This window comes from Moschus berezovskii, chromosome 25, assembly GCF_049115385.1.
Source record: "Moschus berezovskii isolate FMDL1 chromosome 25, NW_MosBer_1.0, whole genome shotgun sequence".
NCBI lineage: Eukaryota > Metazoa > Chordata > Mammalia > Artiodactyla > Moschidae > Moschus > Moschus berezovskii.
In genome coordinates, this window is record NC_142484.1 from 20959945 (window position 1) to 20981671 (window position 21727).

The 21727-nt window shown below is 51.3% G+C and overlaps 2 protein-coding genes and 1 long non-coding RNA gene across 5 annotated transcripts in view; 2 read left to right on the forward strand and 1 right to left on the reverse strand.

Annotated features, from left to right (window-relative positions):
* The first annotated feature begins 294 nt into the window (after positions 1 to 294).
* Positions 295 to 5930, forward strand: VSIG2 (V-set and immunoglobulin domain containing 2). Of its 2 annotated transcripts, XM_055415964.2 has the most exons (7): positions 295 to 429; positions 779 to 942; positions 1734 to 1941; positions 2717 to 2875; positions 3845 to 3964; positions 4523 to 4667; positions 5619 to 5930. In XM_055415964.2, the coding sequence occupies exons 1-7, from the start codon at positions 369 to 371 to the stop codon at positions 5746 to 5748; spliced, it is 987 nt and encodes a 328-aa protein (XP_055271939.2). In that variant the 5' UTR covers positions 295 to 368; the 3' UTR covers positions 5749 to 5930. The 2 variants fall into 2 exon arrangements, with proteins under 2 accessions (XP_055271939.2, XP_055271937.2); XM_055415962.2 differs by lacking the exon at positions 295 to 429 and having other exon boundaries at positions 474 to 942.
* Positions 5931 to 6036: 106 nt separating this feature from the next.
* On the reverse strand, positions 6037 to 13595 carry NRGN (neurogranin). Of its 2 annotated transcripts, XM_055415965.2 has the most exons (4): positions 13416 to 13595; positions 7468 to 7694; positions 7253 to 7270; positions 6037 to 6842 (listed from the first exon to the last, which is right to left on the reverse strand). In XM_055415965.2, the coding sequence occupies exons 1-2, from the start codon at positions 13428 to 13430 to the stop codon at positions 7473 to 7475; spliced, it is 237 nt and encodes a 78-aa protein (XP_055271940.1). In that variant the 5' UTR covers positions 13431 to 13595; the 3' UTR covers positions 6037 to 6842; positions 7253 to 7270; positions 7468 to 7472. The 2 variants fall into 2 exon arrangements, with proteins under 2 accessions (XP_055271940.1, XP_055271941.1); XM_055415966.2 differs by lacking the exon at positions 7253 to 7270.
* Positions 13596 to 14640: 1045 nt separating this feature from the next.
* The window catches only part of LOC148773874 (uncharacterized), a 28784-nt gene continuing 21697 nt past the window's right edge, over positions 14641 to 21727 (forward strand). The window contains exon 1 of the long non-coding RNA XR_016036399.1: positions 14641 to 14825. This is a non-coding gene — a long non-coding RNA (uncharacterized LOC148773874). The remainder of the gene's footprint in view (positions 14826 to 21727) is intronic.

The following is a 21727-nucleotide window of genomic DNA, read 5'->3' on the forward strand; positions in this document are numbered from 1 at the left end:
TCATCTCAGGTTATCAGGATGAATCTCTTTTCCTCCAGGGTCACTCTCTTCTTGCAGAGCTCCCATTCTGATCCCTCCCCTTCCCTGGAGTGCCCACCCCACCCCAAACCCAGCCCTCCCCACCCCCCATGCCTGACGGCTTCAGAAATTAGGGGAAAGGGGACAACAGAAGGGGGTAGGGTGAGAATGAATCCTGTATTGGGCCTGGAGGAGGGAGGAGCCCTTCCTTACCTGAGGGCCTGGCCTCTCCCCTTGTTTGCTCTGAGATAGCCAGTCTCGCTCGGCCCAGCACCAGCAGGCTGCCCGGTGGGCACTCCCTTCCTTCTCCCAGACCCAGACACTCAGACAGACCAAGAGTTGGCGGGACGATGGCCTGGCTCCCAGGGCACTTCCTCTGCAGGTTCCTGCTGGGCTGGGTCGGCTTGAGTGGTGAGGAGGGGGCTGGCAGATGGGGATGAGAGCAGACCGGTCTGGGGAGGGGACATGGAAGGCTGCTGGAAGGGTCAAGGACAGAGGCTGGAGGACAAGTTGGGCCTCTCTCGGGAGGGTTTAACCACCACCGACTTCTGTTTTTCTTTTCCTGACAAACACACCCTGGGACCTGGCCCGGTCTCGGCCCTTTCACCCACCAACCTGGCGGGAAGTGGGCTCTTCCCTCCCGGAAGCCTCAGGTTTCAGAAAGGGAGGGATGGCGAGGAGGGAGCTGAGCCCTGGTGGGGGGAGGACACGCAGAGCAGGTCATCTGAGCCCTTCCCCCGCCGGCCTCTGGCACTCCCAGCCCCCGGGTTGGCCGTGGAGGTGAAGGTGCCCTCCGAGCCCCTGAGCGCACCGGTGGGCAAGACTGCAGAGCTGACCTGCAGCTACAGCACCTCGGTGGGAGACAACTTTGCCCTGGAGTGGAGCTTCGTGCAACCTGGGAAGCCCATCTCCACTTCTCAACCGGTAAGCTGGGGGCACCTGCACGAGTGGGGGGCCTTCCTGCCTTTGGCAGACTTGACAAGGAGAGGCAGGACCAGGGGACCCACCTAGGATGAAGGTAGGGCGTCAGAGAGAGTGCATTTGGGGATGAAAATACTTGGTTGAAAAAAAAATCAGTGGACTCTTTCTAGATCTTCTTAGGATAACAGTCTGCATGACACTGTATCAGATACACAGTCCTGCAGTTTGTAACTTCCTCCCCCATAGTTGGACTTCCCTGGTGGCTCAGTGGTAAAGAATCTGCCCGCTAATGCAGGAGACCAGGGGGTTCGATCCCTGGGCTGGGAAGATCCCCTGTAGGAGGAAATGGTGCCCACTCCAGTATTCTTGCCTGGGAAATCTCATGGACAGAGGAGCCTGGCGGACTACAATTCATGGGGTCACAAAGATTCAGATGGGACTTAGCGACTTCCATGTGTGAGTGCAGCTCCAGTGTCAGTTCATAAACTCACGGAGGCTAAGCTGTTGTGATTAAAAGCAGGATAAAATGCTGCCCCTTCCAGGAATATTTGCTTTCCCTCTCCACCCCCCATCCCTGGATTGAGAGCTTGAGTAGCTGAAAGCAATGAATCTGGTTCATTCAGCACCTCGGAAGGGATGATATTTGGGGACAGATAGACCTTCACGGTTCTGGCTACAGAGTATCAGCTTCCCTGGCTGCTTTAAGGGAGGGTCTCTTATACCTGTTTTGAAGGACTGTAGAGTTGACACCAGGTGGCAAAAGGCACATATGCATGTCTTCTGCTTCTCCCCAGATCCTGTACTTCACCAATGGCCAGCTATATCCAACTGGTTCTAAGGCAGAGAGGGCCAGCCTGCTTCAGAACCCCCCCACAGGAGGAGTGGCCACCCTGAAACTGACTGATGTCCGCCCCTCAGACACTGGAACCTACCTCTGCCATGTTAACAACCCGCCAGATTTCTACACCAATGGGTTGGGGCTAATCAACCTTACTGTGCTGGGTAAGGCAGGCTAGGGACCCACCAGCCACCCACATTACCTGAAAGATTGCACTGGCCTTGCTAAATCTCCCCAATCCTGCTTTCTAGCCCAAGCTCCTAACTGCACTAGAGACTTGAAGGAAAATACCCCTTCCTAAAGTTGTCTAATCTTACACCTGCTCCACCCTCCTCCCTCAGTCCCTAGTAAATCTCTCCCACAGATAGGGATCTGAGTCATCCCTCAACAGCTCCATCTTTAGGGGAAACTCCCATCTGCAGCTAGATTCTGTTCCTCTCTAGGTTAGCAGCAGAGAAAAGGTATGGCCAATTAAAGGAAGAAGGCGCTCTATCACTAAGCAATAACTTCCTGTTCAGAGCATCCCTCTCACTTCAGACTAGAGCCTGATTTGAGATGAGCAAACAGAAGAAACTATTAAAGGGGCTGGGGATGTTGAGATGGAAAAGAGAAGACTTAGGTGGCGGTGTATAACAGCTACAATCAAATATCTGAAGAGCTGTCTTATAGAGCAGAGATTTTTTTTCTTTTTTCTTTGTGGGCCCAGAGGGCAGGAAATGGGACCAATGGGAGGATATCATACTAACACAGATTTGACTTGACATGAGGAGGAATTTTCTAACAATCAGAATTTCCAATAGTGGAAATTACTTCCTGGAGATGAGGTGGTGTGTGAACAGAGGTGGACCGCTAGGCGGTAGGAGTATTAAAGCAGGAAACCCAGCACTTCATGGAGGTGGAGCTAGAAGCAAGCTAAGGTACTACTTGTGATTTTTGCAGTGCCCCCCAGTAGACCCTCATGCAGTCAGAGTGGTCAGACCTCCGTGGGGGGCTCTGCTGCCCTCAGATGCAGATCTTCTACGGGAGCCCCCAAGCCTGTGTACAACTGGATCCGTCTTGGAGCTTCTCCTACACCTTCTCCTGGCAGCATGGTGCAAGGTAAGGGTCCAGGCCACCAAGGAAGACGGGACTCAGAGCCTGGGCAAACCTGACCTCTAAACTCCACACAGCCACAGTACAAGTTCCATGCCTGCAGGTATGAGGCACATGGCTATATCTTTCCCCTACTTCTTCCTTGGCTGCCTTTACTGTTCCCTCCTATCCTCCTGTACCACCTGCCTCTGTGTGGTCCTGGGAGCATTTCTCAAGCTAAACGTATTTCTGATGTCCTGGAAAACAGTGGAAGGCAGGGGGTATTCTGTGACTCCCACTTGTCTATTTTGGGACTTGGGGTTCCTTGTAGATATCTTAATGGTCATGAATCATTTCCAAACTTCCTAGAGAGGAAGCCAAGGCAGAGTAGCAAGGGCTGGCTTGAATCTCCTTCAGGGGATCACATAGCTGGCTAAGAGCCTTGGCTTCTCAGCCTCCTCATGCTGACTCCAGTGCTCTGGCTCTCTTCCCAACCCCAGCAAACCCCTTTACCAATGCAGGAAAAGGGGTTTACCCTTTAGGTTTACCCATCAGGTCACCTCCCGATGTGTACTCTTCCTTGTAAAGGGAAGGTAAGCAGCTTAGAAGAGCATTTGGGTCAGCTTAGAGCCCACTCCAGAGGACACAATTTCTAGCAATCAAACCCTTTCCACCAACCAAGAACCTGACATCAGCCAGTAGGCAGCCCATCCCAATTCCACTGCGGTTTCTGAACCCTTCCTGTGTGCCATTTCCCCTTCCCTGAAAAGGCAGCTGTGTAGGGAGGAAAGAGTACAGAAGTTGCAGTGGTTTTGACACTTCCTCTCTGGGTCATCTTGGACAATTACTTTCCTTCTCTGAGCCAGTTTGCCCACTTATAGAACGAGGTTAGTTCCTTCCTGATGGGATTTTGGTACAGATGAAGTGAGATAAACTTTTGTCATAGTGTAGCTCACTGGGAGTTGAATGAGTGATGGACACTTCTTTACACTCTAGATGAGGTTTCTGGCCAGCTCATTCTCACCAATCTCTCCCTGGCTTCCTCGGGCACCTACCGCTGTGTGGCCACCAACCAGATGGGCAGTGCGTCCTGTGAGCTGACCCTCTCTGTGACTGGTAGGGGATGCTGGGCAAAGGCTGGGCTGGTCTGCCTGGGTATGGGGTCAGTGTGAAGCCATCCGGGGCATCAAGGAAGGTCTGCTGCTCTGACGATCATGTGTCTCCTTGTATGTGTGCTAAGTCGATTCAGGCGTGTCCAACTCTTTGCGACCCTATGGACTGTAGCCCCCCCAGACCCCTCTGTCCATGGGATTCTCCAGGCAAGAATACTGGAGTGGATTGTCATGCTCTCCTCCAGGGGGGGTCTTCCCGACCCAGGGATTGAACCCAAGGTCTCCTCATGCAAAGAGTTGACTCACTGGAAAAGACTGATGCTGGGAGGGATTGGGGGCAGGAGGAGAAGGCGACGACAGAGAATGAGATGACTGGATGGCATCACCGACTCAATGGACATGAGTTTGAGTGAACTCTGGGAGTTGGTGATGGACAGGGAGGCCTGGTGTGCTGTGATTCATGGGGTCACAAAGAGTTGGACACGACTGAGCGACTGAACTGAACTCCTGCACTGCAGGCAGATTCTTTACCATCTAAGCCACCAGGCATTTATCTCCTTAGACCCTTCCAAAGGCCGAGTGGCTGGGACTCTGATTGGGGTGCTGCTGGGAGTGCTGTTCCTGTCCGTGGCTGTGTTCTGCTTGATAAGGTTCCAGAAAGAAAGGAGGAAGAGGCCCAAGGAGACATTCGGGGGGAGTGACCTACGGTGAGCAGGAGGGCTGAGGGCTGGTCAGGGTGGGAGGAAACGGCTTGGGTTAAGAGTTGGTGACTGCAGCTCTCAAACTCTGACACCTTCAGGGGTGTTTCAGGGTGAGGGGCATGGCTCAGCCCTGGGCTTTGGTTGTGCTGTGGGTGCAGTGCATCTTGTGTATTTCAGCGTGTGAGTGAAGTGTACAGGGTGGAAGACTTGGTTCATGAGCTACCCTCTCCCTCCTAACTCTTAGAAGAATGTTTTACTTTTCACTTTTAAGGAACTTTTACATATATCAACAGGCTGTGGAGGCTGGGAGTTGTTTGTCCTGAGCTCTCAGTTGAGTCTAGTTCTTCTGTGTGGGGAAGAGAGAGGTAGTAAGGAAAGGAGAGGCAAAAGCTGCCTGTCACCAACTTAAGCTGTCAGCCATGGAGTCCAGAATCAGGCGTCATTTCTCCAAGTGTGGTCCTCACATTGGGAGAGTGCCTATGTGCTAAGCTGCTTCAGTCCTGTCCAACTCTTTGCGACCCTATGGACTGTAGCCTGCCAGTCTGTCCTCTCCAATCCCTCTATCCATGGGATTCTCCAGGCAAGAATGCTGGAGTGGGTTGCTATGCCCTCCTCCAGGGGATTTCCCCAACTCAGGACTGGAACCTGTGTCTGTCTCCTGCATTGGCAGGTGGGTTCTTTTACCACTAGCACCACCTGGGAAGCCCAGTCCTCAGATTACCTGAACTAGGAGCTTGTTAAACATTCAGATTCAAAACAATTCCTGTTCCTCCTGAAGCAGAATCTGTGTGTATGTGTGTGTGTTGGGGGAAGCGATGGGGCCTGAAATCCTCATTTCAACCAAAATTCCACGAGGATTCCTACGCAGAGTAAAAATGAGAAGTCCCTGGGTTAGAGGATGGGTGTGCTCTGAGGGATGCGCCCAGCTTTCACTAAGAATTGCCTGTATCCCTTCAGGGAGGACGCCATGGCACCTGGGATTTCTGAGCAACCTTTGGAAAGGGATGATTCTAGCAATGGGCTCCTGGAGAGGCCCCCCTCTGCCAGCACGGTGACGACCAAGTCCAAGCTCCCTATGGTTGTCTGATTTCTCTCCTCATCCCTGAGGGGGAATATCAGAAATTAAAGTTTTTGGGTACCATACTGTCTCTCTCTTCGTTCTGCCGGTTTAGCAAATTCCTCTAGGCGGCCCAAAGAGTATTCCCAGAAGGGATGCTGTAGGCGGGAAGTTTGGTTCCCAGGGTACCTTCCAACATTGGTTCCTCTCCTCCCTCCACCGTTCCACCTCCACTTCTTGGTTTGGTCAAAGGAGACTTGTTCAGATTGCCAGCGGTGGCCTCGTGTACCCAAACTCCCTCCCTTCTGGCACCCTCTGAACACTTGGACATTCCTCTTTATTGTTCACATTCCAACCCAGCACAGTCACATGCACACACGGAGATAAAAACCCTCCCGGCCACAGCCCCAGGAGCCCGTGGGGGGGCGGGGCCAGCAGAAGCAGGGGCGGGGCCGAGGAAGACTCCTCCTACCGAGCCGCCCCCGCGCTCGGCGTTCGCGTAAACAAGCGGAGAGCTGGAGAGCTGGCTCTCGGGGTACGCTGGGGAGAGGGGAGGGCTGATTACAGGCAGGAGTGGGGTTGGGGCGTGACATGGCAACTTCCCTTCTGATCACCGCCAGGGGTATCCGACATCATAAAAACCCTCCTCCCCTCTCTCCTCGCCCCGAAGTTCTGGACTAGGCTGGGGCGTGAGCGGCGCAGCAGGGGCGCCCCCTTTAGCTGCGCGCGGAACTAAAGGATTTCTTTTTTTTGGAGTGTTCTTGGGCCACGCTTAGGGCGCCCTCCGCAGTGCGCGAAGGGAAGCACGCGGAGGCTGCGGAGAGAGAGCTGCATGCTGGGTGCGGGGAGAGGTGGGCGAGAAGCTAAAGAAGGAAGATTTGGGGGCGCGAGGATGGGGGGGTCAGGGTGGGGAGGAAGGGCAAACGGGGACCATACTAGACTGGAGAGCTAACTAAAAGGGCACGGCCTTAGCGACTGATGGACGAAGTGTTCCTGGGAGAGTCTCTGGGGGAAGCAGAGAGGGCTCCTGAAGCTGGCAGGTTGGTGGAAAGGAGAGAATCACAGACACGGCAGGGAAGTCTCGTCACTGCGAAGGGGACGCGGCATCCATCTGTCTCGGGAAACTGAGCAGAGAGAAGGGGTGAGCACCTGCCCGCTCCCAGTACTTCCTTCTCTCCCCTCCGTCTTGAACCGGGGCACCCGGGGCGGGGAGCATCGGGGAGCGGGTATCACCCGGGACTGCCCACCCGGAGTCTCTGAGCTGAAATGAGCCCGCGGCCGATAGGTGTGCGAGCCCTGGGGTGTTTGTGACCCCCGGGCCCGACTTGTGCAGTCCAGTGCGAGTGACAGGCGTGTCGGTCCAGGCGCGCCCCGTCGCTGCGTCAGGTGTCACCAAGGGTCAGAAAGCCCGTCGGCGCAGGGGCATTTTTCCTGGCTGCGAGGCGGGTGGGGGCGGTCGGAGGGAAGGGGTGGGTCTGGGGCTTTTCTTTCACTCAGGGCTCCCACCCCGCTGCTTCGGAGTCGCATTCATTACCTTCGAAAATGCTCAGTCCTTCGGTCCGGGCGAGGCAGAACGGAGGATGGAGATAGAAAGAGGTGAGCTCTTCCCCACCACGCACCCCCACCCCACATCGCCAGTTTCCTTGGCTCCCTCCGCACCCTTCTCCATCCCCCAGTGCCCTCAGTCACCCTTGCACCTTCGGAGGAAGGGGCCCGGTGTCGGGAAGGAGAGCCTGCGGCCCGCCTCACCTGGCCTAGTCTCCGCTGGGGCCGCCGCCCGCGCCTCCCCGGGCGCCCCCAGCTCCGCCTGGTCCCCCGGGGCCCGGGCCCTTCCGGCCGCGCTCTCCGCTCTTTATCTTCTTCCTCGCCATGTGGCCCCGGAAACTCGCCTGGATTTTGGCAGCGGCCGCGTTGGCACCCGGATCGTCCAGAGGGATGTCTAGAATGTCGTCGTCCGGCTTGGAGCAGGCGCTCTCCTGGGGGGTGGGGTAGCGGGTGTTTCTTGTGGGGTGACCCGGCCGAAATCCCCGAGAGGGTGGGGTAGGTGGAGAGACTTGGGGGACAGACCAGGACGATGCGGGAGTGGGAAGCGCAGAGAAGGGCCTAAGGCAGAGCCCGTGCTGGGGCGGGGGGAGGGGGCGGTGTGTGTGTATGTGTGTGTGCGTGTGTCTTGGGCAACGGCAGACAAAAAGGAAGGTTCAGGGTCAGGTGGACACAGTTGTGTTCCCAACTCAGGAAAAATAAGTCCACAGTAGATGGCCTACAAGACAGCCGTGCTGGCCCAAGCCAGCAACCCAGTGAGGGGCTGTCTGGAGGGTGCACGCAATTACTGGAGAAGAGCAAAGTAAACCACGGCGGGACTCCTGGACACGGCTGCCTTTCCCCCATCCTCAGAGGGTGCCTCTGGCTCAGAAGGGTCCCTGCTGAGTCCAGGATTCCCTGGGAGAGGGTTTAGAAGAATCAGCAGGCTGTCCCTTCGCTGAGTAAAATCACCCCAGAACTCAAAGCTGGGATGAAGGTGAAGATGGGGCTTACCCTGCAGTGGGGCAGCCTTCCCCCACCCAGGGCTAGAGGCCAGAGACTGTTTCCCCATTCACGCTCCATTCTGCACTGCTCCAAACACAGGAGAGAGGGGATGGTCTGCAAGAAGCTACAGAGAAAAGGCTTCACTTCGAAAAAGGACAAAGGAAAGATAAGCAGGAGCAAGAAGTCCTTTCCATGAGGTGCTCAAGAGAAAGAAAAGAATAATGACAGTAGTTCCTAATACCATTGAAGCACTGCCCTTGTTCCAGGCATGGCAACACAAGGTTTTATAGATGTTATTTTATTTAGCCCTGGCAACAACGCTATGACGTACCTTTTATTGTTATCCCAGTTGACCCCTAATCAAACTGAGTTAAGCGTTGAAAACCTACCTGAGGTTGTACAGGTAGTTATCAGGACCAAAGAGTCAAGCCTTTGTATGTCAGAGTCCAGAGTCTATTTTTAACCCCTGCCTGTGTATGTGCTAAGTCACTTCAGTCGTGTCTGACTCTTTGTGACTCAATGGACCACAGGCTCTTCTATCCATGGGACTCTCCAGGCAAGAATAGTGGAGTGGATTTCCCTGCCCTCCTCCAGGGGATCTTCCCGACCCAGGGATTGAACCTGTGTCTTATGTGTCTCCCGGTTCTTTACCAGTAGCGCCACCTGGGAAGCCCCTTTTAACCCCTCTGCTGCAGATAAGCAAAGGCAGTCAAGAAAATGAACCATGCTCTACCACTTGCTAATTGAGTGGTCTTGGGCAAGTTTTCTAGTCTTTTCCTATCTCCATTCCTTCATCTGAAATCAGGTTCCTCTGGGTCATGGGGAAGAATAAACACTGATATGCAGAAAGTTTCTGGCACAATCTAGTCGCTCAATTAATGGTAGCTAGTATGATTCTTTTAAATAATGGTAAGTTGATGCAAGATAGTTGTTTCTGTAGGTTGAAGCAGTCATGTAAAAACAATTTCATAGGGAGCAACCAAAAAATAAGGAGACCCGACCCGACAGCTATGAGGTGAGGTGTGAAGTTTAAGGTTAACTGTGTTGTTAAAAGGGCATTTCTCCTTTGAACTATTTTTTTTTTTTTTGCCTGAGGACTTTCATTACTTTCCCTGTGTTTTTGTTTCGCTGGCAGGAGATAACCAAGGTCTCACATACGAAGAGTAATTCAGTTCCACTCCTTTCTCTTCCCTCCATCACCCATCCAGTTCATGGAACTGAGATGAGTGTGAGTGGGACCTCAGTGAGCACTGCCCCAACCAGATCCCACCCCAGGACCTGCATAGGTTTTGATCCCAGATGCCTAAGTTCAGGTTTACAAATGTCTTCTCTTATCATGGTCCCCAAGGTTGTCTGCATTTTCTGGGCTTCAGAGATCTTTGTTTTGCACTCAAGATGTCCACAGTTGAGTTAAGTGCAGGTAAAAGGTGCTATCAAGGGCTGGGGTGGCTGTGGAGGGCCCGACACACTCTTTTTGCCTTTCCTGGGTCTATCCCTTTCTCCCTGATATCTTATTCCCCACTTAGAAACAGAAATCACTCTGTTTTGGATCCTCGATTCTCAGAACTCAAACCTTTCTTGGGGATATTCTTAGGGAATGGTGAAAGTTTCTTCTCCAAAGAGGACAATGATCATAAACGCATGCCCAACGCCCTCCCCTGAGCCAGCAGCTGTAGTGGTTGAGCGGAGGAAGGGGTAGCTTCCCCCAGACATGCTCAGACCCACCTGCTGTTACCACCCACCCCAGCTGCATCCAGAATGGAACAACAGGCAGAGCCACCCCCAACTCACTGCTCCTCCCCAGAGTCCACTCCCTCTCCCTTCAGCTGAGTTCTCAGGGCAGAGCTGGAGGGACAGTAAAAAGACCCAGGAAAGGTGCCTATGTTGGTGCCTTGCAAAACCGAGATCTGATGGTGTGTGCCTGAGAGCTCTGCATGAGCTAGGGGGCTTCTGGGAGTGGGAGGTGGACAGTTGTGGGCAAAACATGAATCATGGCTCTTGGTCCCAAACATCACTTCAGCTCTGAGGGTCTCAGTATCTTCAGCCACATCTAGAAGTTGGCCCCAATTAATGCAGCCTTCTTCAGCTCCTCTGTCCTAAAGGCTTTAAGAATTATCCCTGCCTACTGCTTGTTATATGCTGGGCCCTGTGCTAAGCACTTTGCACCCATTGGTGGTGGTGATGGTTTAGTTGATCAGTTGTGTCCAACTCTTGCGACCCCATGGAGCCCACCAGGCTTCTCTGTCTATGGGATTTCCCAGGCAAGAATACTGGAGTGGGCTGCTGTTTCTTGCTCCAGGGGATTTTCCTGACCCAGGGATTGAACCCGCATTGCAGGCAGATTCCTTACTGCTGAGCCAGCAGGGACGTCTTCATTTAATCTCTATTTTACAGGTCAAGAAACATCTGAGACATTTTGCAAATTACCCAAGGTCACAGAGCCGACAAATAGTGATGGGATTCAGAAACCTGTGCAGTGAACTACTGCCTCAGGGCAGGTAATTATTTCTATGAGCTGGCTCATCAACTAGACTAAGTAAAAAAAAAAAAAAAGTCCAAAACTGTTTCTTTGCCTTTTTATATTAAGTGATTCAGGAAAAGCCTGATATTTGTGACTATGTAAATTGGCAACTGGTACATCTGAATCAACAGCTCTTGCTCTTGAAAAAAAAAAAAAGGCAGGACCATTTTCTTTTTCTTATTTCTGTTTGAGCCTCTTTACCAAGGAGAAAGAAGGGAATAAGGGAGGACTAGGTGTTGTGCAATGGAGAAGGAAATGGCAACCCACTCCAGTGTTCTTGCCTGGAGAATCCCAGGGACAGGGAAGCCTGGTGGGCTTCCGTCTCTGGGGTTGCACAGAGTCGGACACGACTGAAGCGACTTAGCAGCAGCAGCAGCAGCAGGTGTTGTGCAAACACCAGGTTGGACAGTCAGCAGGGAGAGCCCAGGATGGAAGGTGAAGAGGGACTGGTTCCCAGCCTCCCAGATGTGCTCTGTTCACTATGTGTGTCCCAGCTTCCTCCAAGCACAGAGCTTAGCCCTCCACAGAATGGAGATGGGTAGGAAGATGCTCAGCCCCAGCCCTGCCCCAGCCCTGAGCCCTGTCACCTCTTCTTGGCCCCCCTGCCTGACAGTGGTGCTGTTTCTTGCTCAGCCCTTTAGTCCTGTGCACCTAGGACAGGACCTGAAAGGGGGAGGGCGCCTGTGGACAGAATGCACTGGAGGAGGTGACCCAGAATACGGGGCAAGTGGGATAATTGTGTGTTTGCCTCTGCTGTATTATTTGAGTGAGCAGCTTCTTCTGTTTTAGGGGACACTTATTCCAGCCATGCCTACCAGCCCCTCCGTATGGCTTTCTGGACACTCAGGAGCATGGTCCAGGGCAGACCAGAGCCCACAGGCAGGCACCCGACATCCTACTCTAATTAGTCCTGCAAGTGCCAGTAGGGACAAGTTACTGTTCTCTGGCTTTTTGGAGTCTTTGCTCTCGCATTTCTTTCCATTGACTATGATTCCCGACTTATCTTCCCCACCATTCTTACCACCTGGGCAATATTTCCTCTCCCCGACAGGCATACCCAGAACCCAGCATCCATTTATTTTCTCTGTTTTGTAAAACACCACTGTGGGGTGAGGAGCCCAGGAACCTCCATTAAGAGCCCAGTTCTCCTTTCACAACCAAAAACTGCTTCCAGGAGAACAACAGAAAGGAAAGGCTGGAAGAAAATATGTTATCGGGGCTTTCTCCAGGGGTGGGATTTTAGATGATGAGCATGTTTCTTTTTTATACTTTTTTGTTTCTTTTTTATGCTTTTCTTCAGTTAAATTTTTTTTTCTGTTATGCGCATATTACCTTTATAATGAGGAAATATTGGAAATATTTATAGGAGAGGTTAAATTACAGCTGTTGGAATCAGACAAGTCTAGTGTTCCACCTCCACACTTCGAAGCTGTGCTTCCTTGAGCAAATCATTTAATCCTTCTAAACCTCACTTTGCACATCTGTAAAGTGGAAAAATATCTACCTCACAGGGCTGTCGTGATGGTTAAATATAAAGTGTTAGGTGCATGGTAAGCATTCACAAATTGACAACAATTGTTTGTATTAATAAGAGCTAAACATCGTAACAACCACCACAACCACTTGGCCCTAAGTTCTTTCTGCCTGTTGGTACTCAGACACAAGGAAACCTCACCACTTCTAAACTGGGCTATTCCTTCCATCCAGACCTCATTTCCCCCTTTTCTAAGCCATACGGTGGAGCGTGGGGAGCAGGCAAAGCATAACTTCTTGTGTCATTAGCTGGGTTGATCAAATGACTGAGAATACAAGGACTTTGGAGTCGGACTTTCTCCATGTGTAAGGACTAAAAATAAATAAAAGTAACAAGTAAATAAATACAAACAAATCGTATACACGTATGATCACCACTCCTCGGATGTGCCAGGAGCCTGGTCCTGTGTGAGGCGCTTTCAGGCCCGCAACTTAACAACAACCTGCTTTGGCGTCAGGTCTTGTGGGCGCTGACAAACTGCAGACACTTCCTTCCCTCGCCAGCAGGGCTCTCTCGCGGTCACTTCACCCAGCCCCCTCCAGAGCTAGAAAGCGTTGGAGGCCGGGTCAATCCCTCCCCAGGACCACACGGACTATGCTCCTCGCTGCCCATCATCAGTTCTAAAATAACCAACATGAATTGACTATCTCACCGGGCGCTGCACAGGACTCGAGGGTCACCAAGGTCATCCTGTCCGCCCACCGACGGCGGCAGTAGTGGGATGGGGATTGGGGTGGGGGCCGAAAGCCAGGGGAAAGGAGTCGCGGTTGCTTCGCTAGGCGACGGTTTCCAGTGTCTCCCTGGGGAAGTTCCTCTTCTCGTCTAACCTGCAGCTTTCCTGTTCCAGAGCCTTGTCGAGCTCCGGGTCCAACCTAGACTGCTTGGCGGATGGGCGCCCAGACGCCCCCGCGAGTTAGGGAGCATTTTTCCTAGGGCTTCCAAGTCAAGCGGGCGCCGTCCACCACCCACCGTTCGCGTCTCAGCAGGCACCCTTATGGCTCCTAGGTCTTCTGCACCCACTTGCGTCCCTCACTCCCCACTCCCCCTCCAGGAGCTTCTCGGTAGCCCCTTCCCCAGACCAAGCTGAGTGCCCGCCCCCCAGGCCCGCTCACTTACGGTGCAGCAGTCCATGTTTGACGTCGGGGGTCCTTGGCTGGGACGGAGGCTGGCGCAGGGGGTCTGCGCGGTGACGGGTGGGGACCCTGGGGCGGTGGCGAGGCAGCCGATCCGCGCCGAACCAGCGGCTCAGCTCTCGGGTCCGCTCTCCCGCGCTCCGCTCTGCTGGAGAAAGTATCCTGAGCCCTGCGGAAGAGAAGCCAATCAGGAGAAGCCCTGGGCAGAGTGGGCGGGGGATTGGAGGCAGGGCCACGCCCCCTCGCGGCTCCCCTCCTCCTCGCCCCGCCTCCTGCCCCAACCCTTCTGCCTACACACTTCCATCCATTCCTCCTACACACCCCATCCTCCCAAACTCACCACCAACTCCCCCCCGTTGCTGCCGAGGCGGCAGACTGCCAAGCAGATGTATGCCGGCGCACGCAGAAGGAGGACCCCGACATTCCGGGCACAAAAACACTCGCATCTGGGCACAACACTCCTCCCACCCACAGAGAGAAAACCATGCACCCCTCACCCACACTTCCTCAAACTAGCTAGAGACCCAAATATGGTTCCCTCTACCTTCCCTGCCCCCTCAGCCCTCAAAAAAATAAATGACCCCCTAGGATGTGCGGTTTAAACGTACCGTCATCGCTCTGCGGTGGAATGGGGAAGGTGTGGGTGCACAACCCGGTGGTGGGCACATGTAAACACAAGCTCACACGCCCGTCTATGATCCTCCCCAGGCTCACTAAAACGTGCACTTCGACATGCAGACACAGCATGCCAAAATAACTACACAGGCCTTGTACACACGCTGTGCTGATAACACGCAGACTCCCTGTTATGTGCACAAACCAGCACACATGTACAGGGCAATCACCCTACTGGAAGTGTCTGCATTGCATATCTGTCTATCCATCCATCCATCTATATGTCCTGCACTAACAAGACAAAATCATATATGCACGACACCCATTTGGTGTGTGTACATACACAGATAGACAGATAGATATAGATATACACACCCTTCCTTCTCACTCCCCAAACCACACCTCCCCAACCTCTTGTTCCATTGCTTCTGAATAAGACAAATACTGGCTACTCTCACCCTTGCCCCTGGGAGGGGAAGAAAAGAACTCTCAACCCCGGTGTAAGGAAATATCCGAAGTCATCAGATCTCTGGGTCCATGATAGAGGAAGGATGTGGGCTTTGCGAGAGGCTTGGGAAGGGAGATATGGGAGGAGGAGCCTCGTAGGAGAACAGCCTGGTGGGGGAACAGCTTGCCAGCCTCCCCCAACCGGTCAGGGTACCAGAGCTAGCAGCGGGGCATGCTAGTGAAGAGGTTGGACCACCTCTGAGAAAACTGGGAGGTCCTTCTCGGCTGAGGTCCCAGAGGAGGGAAGGAAGCAAGGATGCCTGCTCTTCAGGTGTGTGGAGCCGAAGGGAGAAGGGGGAATATGCCCTGTGGCTCTGGCTGGGAAAGGGGATGCTGAAACAGCACTGATGTGACTCCATAGCTACTCACCCGTCCTAGCATGGCTGTCACACGCTTCCTTCCTACCTGAACGTTTGGGCTTTGCTTGCCAAAGGGAAAATGAGTGGGAGGGAAATTCTGGTGGCCACTCAGGTTGGGGACAGGGTTGCCAGCTTGTCCCCCAAGCTGAGCTGGATGCTGGCTGGGATTCCAGGCCCTGGGGTGTAGGGGTGTCTCTCTCAGCAGGTTTGGGACCCACCCACCCTTGTAACTGAAAATCTGTTCCCCAGTCTGTCTCTGGCACATCCTTCATCCCCCCGCCCCACACCCCTCTACCAAATGGCAGAGAGTCCTGGAAACTCGGGCCCTTGCCTACATGAGGGCTTCGGATTTATTCCAGTTCCTGTTAGTTTTCAACTCTGGGTTCCAGAGGAGAGAGGGAAGGAGGATCTGAGGGGCACACTGGATATCAGGCCTGGACTCTGAGCTTATCTCTTCCCAAATTAGAGCTGAGGAATTCGGGATTGAGTGAGTTTGCAGTAAAGTCTCCCAAGTTGCTAGGCAACATCACTCTGCAGGCTGCATTGCCTCTGGGCCCTTCTTCCTGCTGGTCAGAGCTGAAGAGGGGGTATCTTATTAATGCACCCCCCTTCAGACTCCCGCACAGGCAGCACAGCCCTTTCCTCTATCCTTTGTGTGGAGGTGAGGGTGTCTCTGAACAACTGCAGGCCCAAGGGACAATGGATACACGACTGTGGTTCCACCTGGAAAACAACCATTTCAGCAACAGCCCACTTGAGGCGCCTACGCAGAACTGGCCGCAGCGTTTGTCAGGGGGATGGGCAGGCGCTGAGGTGAGGAAAAGGTAGACAGACAGGAAGGCAGAGCCAGAAATAGGAAGGCAGACACCCACAGACTCAAGCATCCAGAGGTGAGCAGCACCACGAATGTCCCCATGTAATGACACCTAGACGCACGCACACACACACACACAGGTCACACATCTGGAGAGACACGTAGCATGGGCTCTTTGCCACACAGTCACAATCAAAGACACGCACAGGAGCGGACCCCTCCACCAGCATGCATTGAGGGCACGCACATCCTCTGGTGAGGGGTTCCTCTTTTGGACTAGGTGACTAAGGTTGTCGGCAAGTCTGGTTGGGTGGATCTGTGAGCCTCTGTTTCTTGAATCAATGAGAAGGAAAGGAGACAGGAGCAGTGAGGACTGCTTTGAGAAACTGGCGAGACCAGATGACACTCCCCACGGAGAACTGCCTGGCCTGGGGCCTAAGGCCACGGTCAACCTTTGGAATGTTACCTGTTAACCCACTGGGCTTGGGCCCTGCATTTATCATCCTTGACTCTTCATGTTTCTAAAACTTCCCGACTCCCAATGCTATTGAAGGAGAAGGACTGCAGGCCTAGAAAGGAGAGGAACTCTGGAAGGGCCTGGTTTGAGGGTGAGCTGGGGCCCGTGGGTGCAGAGGGGAGGCTGGACTCAGAAGGGAGTAGGGAGGTGGAGGGCACAGAATAGAAGGCAAAGCTGGTAGAGGAGGAGATGGTTTGACACATGAGAGGATAAAAGATGGATTAGTGGGAAGCCTCTAGGGTCCAGCACAGATCCTTCTTGGGACAGATGGAGGGGGATTTGGAGAGAGCTGGTCCTCATAAGCAGAGACAAACGCCAAGGCACATGGCAAGCTATTTGCCAAGACTTGTGGCTTCCCTGCCTTGGAGTGGGCACTTTCTGAACATAACATCCTAGCTCTAACCCACAGTGGGACTCCATGAAAAGACGAGGGTGGGACGTGGGAGGCTGCGCCTTTGGTGAAGCCGAGCTGGGGGCTTCTTAGGTCAGGATTTTGAGTGGAAGGGGTGAAGGTAGCAGGAAATTCAGTTTTCTCTGCAAATATTTCAGCTTTTGCTGTGGTAGTATTTTTAGCGACTTGGTTGGCAGAGGAGGAGCCCGGGTACATTTTTAAAGGGGCCTCTACCTGACTGGAGGTGTCCTCCCACCCTCCCCCCACATGTCAGAAAGGCAAGGGGGAGAAAGCACACGGCATTCAAATCTAAAAGTCGGTTTTGCTAGGCGTTAGGCCACAGTGAAGTCATCTTTCTGGGTAGTCGCTGTTTCCATCAACATCATTCTCATTAGCATCCTTATCAAGAGTAAATATTTCTCGAACTTCTGCTGTGTGCCGGGTGCTGCTCCAGACAGGTTAGCAAAAGCTTACCAGGACACACTTCGTGAGACAGAGAAGGGAGCAAACTTCCGAGTGAGTGCTGGATGCCGTGTGTTGTGCTAGCCACGTTGTAAATGTGATTTCGTTTAATTCTGATAACAACCTTGCAAGTTAGGCCTTAACTTTCCTATTTTACAGATGAGGATGCGAAGGCTTTCAGGGGTTGAAGAATTTACCCAAGCTTCCACCGTCATGAAATGCAAGAGCCCGGATTAAAACCCAGAAGAGAATGATAATATTATCCTAAATCCGAATAATGATTTACAAGGTGTTTCCACAATCATGATTTAATTTGGTGCTTTTGGAACTGCGTGAGGAGGTATTAGTATTTTTAATCCATTTGAGGAGGAAGTGAGGCCTGGAGAGATTCAGGGACTCGTGTCTTGTTGATACAAGTCTGGTGCACTGCAGGACTAAGATGAAAAGGCAGGAGTTCTATTCTAGCTTTGAATTCTGTGTGTGAGTGTTCACTTCTACAACTCCCAGTGCTTACTGGGCTTGAAAGAATGGGTTACAGTGGTTAACAAATCGTGAGCTGTCTCTCTTCTCTTGTTTCTTACACTCTTACAGATAAAAGTACATATGTATGTATGTGTATATTTATCTCTGTGCAGATATAGCTTATGTATATATAGATATGGATGTATATAAATATATGTATCTACATGTACATGTGTGAGATGTATTTATATTTCCTAAAGTAATAAATGATAGATGTCAAATGAATGATGCAGACAGTAAGCGTTATGAGAATTGAGATGGGGGAGAAATACTTGAAAATTTGGATAATCCAGGAAGGCTTCCTGGAGGAGGATGGTTTGGAGGAAGAATAGGACTCAAAGAAATAAAGGTCAGGGGACTTCCCTGGTGGTCCAGTGATTAAGACTTCACCTTCCAGTGTGGGGAGTGTGGGTTCAATCCCTGGTCTGGGAGCTAAGATTCTACATGCCTTCTGGCCAAAAACCCAAAACAGAAACAATGTTATAACAAATTCAGTAAAGATTTTTTCTAAAAAGAAATGAATAGGGCTGGAAGTAGGTAGAAGGACATTTCAGGCATGCGCTGCATTTAGTATCACTGTTAGCTTAATGCAGTCTCCCCGTATAGAAAGACTGTGAGGACAGCAGTTCCATCTCCTGCCCCTCACGCACGGTTTAGGTCTAAATCCGTACCCTGACGACACACTGGGGCACTGCCAGACCTCGAGGTCACGTCACCTGTGTGCTTTTACCTGGTCAGCAGCCCCGCTGCTCCTCAGAGCTCTAACACACACCTGCCCCCTTGCCCCTGTGCCAGGGGCCTGCCTCCTCCCCGTCCATGCCCCGTTACTCTGGGTCTCAGTGTAATTCTGGGTCCCGGATGTAGTTTGCTCCTTGTCCTATATTGCCCCAAACATTTACTTATTCTCTAGCCCTCCATTTCCCTTTCCTCAGTTTGCTTCCCCAAGTTTCCTGGTGAATAAAAGCCAGCGATGGCCTAGCAACATGTGTACCTGATGAGCCTCACATCCCACCTGCAAACACTGGACCAGCAAAATTATTCTTATAACAAGCAAACAACCATCCTGATAATATTTTAAACTCCCACACAAACCTAAGTACCGCTTCAATTTTGGTCCAGATAATGCCTGTTTTAATTGTTTGTTTGTTTTTATAAAAAGGCTTATATAAGGCATGGTTTTTACCTTAGTCTGTTGGAAGACCCTTTCTCCTTTTGCGGTTCAGGTGGACAATGGATAAAGGGACTTCCCTAGTAGTCCAGGGTTAAGACTCTGAGCTTCCAAGTCAGGGGGTGTAGGTTCAATCCCTGATCAGGGAACTAAGGTCCCGCATGCCTCATGGCGTGGCCAAAGACTTAAAAAATTTTTTTAAAGTAAAAGAGATTCCTTGTTCTTTCAGTAATGTGAGTCAGGTGAGGTGCAGGCCATCCTCCCTGCCATTGTCTACCTTAGGGAAGAAGGGGAAACATCCAGGAGATAGAGACTCTTGAAGTCATACAGAATGGGTGTCTCTTGGAATGTGTGTATAGCCAGCATTCCACGTTTAAGTTGTTCCACGCTCCACTCTCTAGTCTGAGAGCTTGGATGGAGTGGTGGTTTTCATCTGGATCCAGAGGCCATGGATGTCATCCATTTGACATCTAGCCATTATTGCTTGTATTAATACTTTAAAATAAATAACCTTTTGTTTTACTTCAGAAAAAACACATGCAAAAGTAAACAGAGTTAATATATAAAGGAACTCCAAGTACCCATCACTCACTTTCAATAATTCTCAGGTCATCACCACATTTACCAATATTCCTCATGACTCCCCCATTATCATTTTATAAATATTCAAGTATATGGGCTTCCCTGGTGGCTCAGATGGTAAAGAATCTGCCTGCAATGTGGGAGGCCTGGGTTCAATCCCTGAGCTGGGAAGATCCCCTGGAGGAGGGCATGGCAACCCACTCCAGTATTCTTGCCTGGAGAATTCCATGGACAGAGGAGCCTGGTGGGATACACAGAGTCCATGGGGTCACAAAGACTTGGACACGACTGAGCGACTAAGCACACATGTCCCTGAAATATCAGTTCAATCAGTTCAGTCACTCAGCCATTGTCTGAATGTTTGGGACCCCATGGACTGCAGCACACCAGGCTTCCCTCTCCATCACCAACTCCTGGAGCTTGCTCAAACTCATGTCCATTGGGTCGGTGATGCCATCCAACCGTCTCATCCTCTGTCGTCCCCTTCTCCTCTTGCCTTCAATCTTTCCCAGCATCAGGGTCTTTTCAAATGAGTCAGTTCTTTGCATCAGGTGGCCAAGGTATTGGAGTTTCAGCTTCAGCATCAGTCCTTCCAGTGAATATTCAGGACTGATTTCTTTTAGGATGGACTGGTTGGATCTCCTTGCAGTCCAAGGGACTCTCAAGACTCTTCTCCAACACCACAATTCAAAAGCATCAATTCTTTGGCACTCAGCTTTCATTATAGTCCAACTCCTGCATCCATATATGACTACTGGAGAAACCATAGCTTTGACTAAATGGACCTTTGTTGGTAATGTAATGTCTCTGCTTTTTAATATGTTGTCTAGGTTGGTCATAGCTTTTCTTCCAAGGATCAAGCGTCTTAATTTCATAGCTGCAGTCACCATCTGCAGGGTTTTGGAGATCAAAAAAATAAAGTCTGTCACTGTTTCCATTGTTTCCCCATCTATTTGCCATGAAGTGATGGGACCAGTTGCCTAGATCTTAATTTTTTGAATGTTGAGTTTTGTTTCTTCTTTTTGGCTATCGAGTTTTAAGCCAGTTTTTTCACTTTCCTCTTTCACTTTCGTCAAGAGGCTCTTTAGTTCTTCCTTGCTTTCTGCCATAAGGGTGGTGTCATCTGCATCAGTTCAGTTCAGTTCAGTCGCTCAGTCGTGTCCAACTCTTTGCGACCCCATGAATCACAGCACACCAGGCCTCCCTGTCCATCACTAATTCCTGGAGTTCACTCAAACTCATGTCCATTGAGTCGGTGATGCCATCCAGCCATCTCATTCTCTGTCGTCCCCTTCTCCTCCCGCCCCCAATCCTTCCCAGCATCAGAGTCTTTTCCAGTGAGTCTACTCTTCGCATGAGGTGGCCAAAGTATTGGAGTTTCAGCTTTAGCGTCAGTCCTTCCAATGAACACCCAGGATCGAGCTCCTTTAGAATGGACTGGTTGGATCTCCTTGCAGTACAAGGGACTCTCAAGAGTCTTCTCCAACACCACAGTTCAAAAGCATCAATTTTTCGGCAATCCGCTTTCTTCACAGTCCAACTCACATCCATACATGACCACGGGAAAAACCATAGCTTTGACTAGGCAGACCTTTGTTGACAAAGTAATGTCTCTGCTTTTTAATATATTATCTAGGTTGGTCATAACTTTCCTTCCAAGGAGTAAGCGTCTTTTAATTTCATGGCTGCAATCAGCATCCACAGTGATTTTGGAGCCTAAAAAAATAAAGTCTGACACTGTTTCCACTGTTACTCCATCTATTTCCCATGAAGTGATGGGACCAGATGCCATAATCTTTGTTTTCTGAATGCATACAGGTTTCTCAAGAGGCAGGTCAGGCAGTCTGGTATTCCCATCTCTTTCAGAATTTTCCACAGTTTGTGGTGATCCACACGGTCAAAGGCTTTGGCATAGTCAATAAAGCAGAAGTAGATGGTTTTCTGGAACTCTCTTGCTTTTTCCATGATCCAACAGATGTTGGCAATTTGATCTTTGGTTCCTCTGGCTCTTCTAAATCCAGCTTGAACATCTGGAAGTTCACAGGTCACATACTGTTGAAGCCTGGCTTGGAGAATTTTAAGCATTACTTTGCTAGCGTGTGAGATGAGTGCAATTGTGCAGTAGTTTTTACATTCTTTGGCATTGCCTTTCTTTGGGACTGGAATGAAAATTGACCTTTACCAGTCCTGTGGCCACTGCTGAGTTTTCCAAATTTGCTGGCATACTGAGTGCAGCACTTTCACAGCATCATCTTTCAGGATTTGAAATAGCTCAACTGGAATTCCATCACTTCCATTTACTTTGTTCGTAGTGATGCTTCCTAAGGTCCACTTGACTTCACATTCCAAGATGTCTGG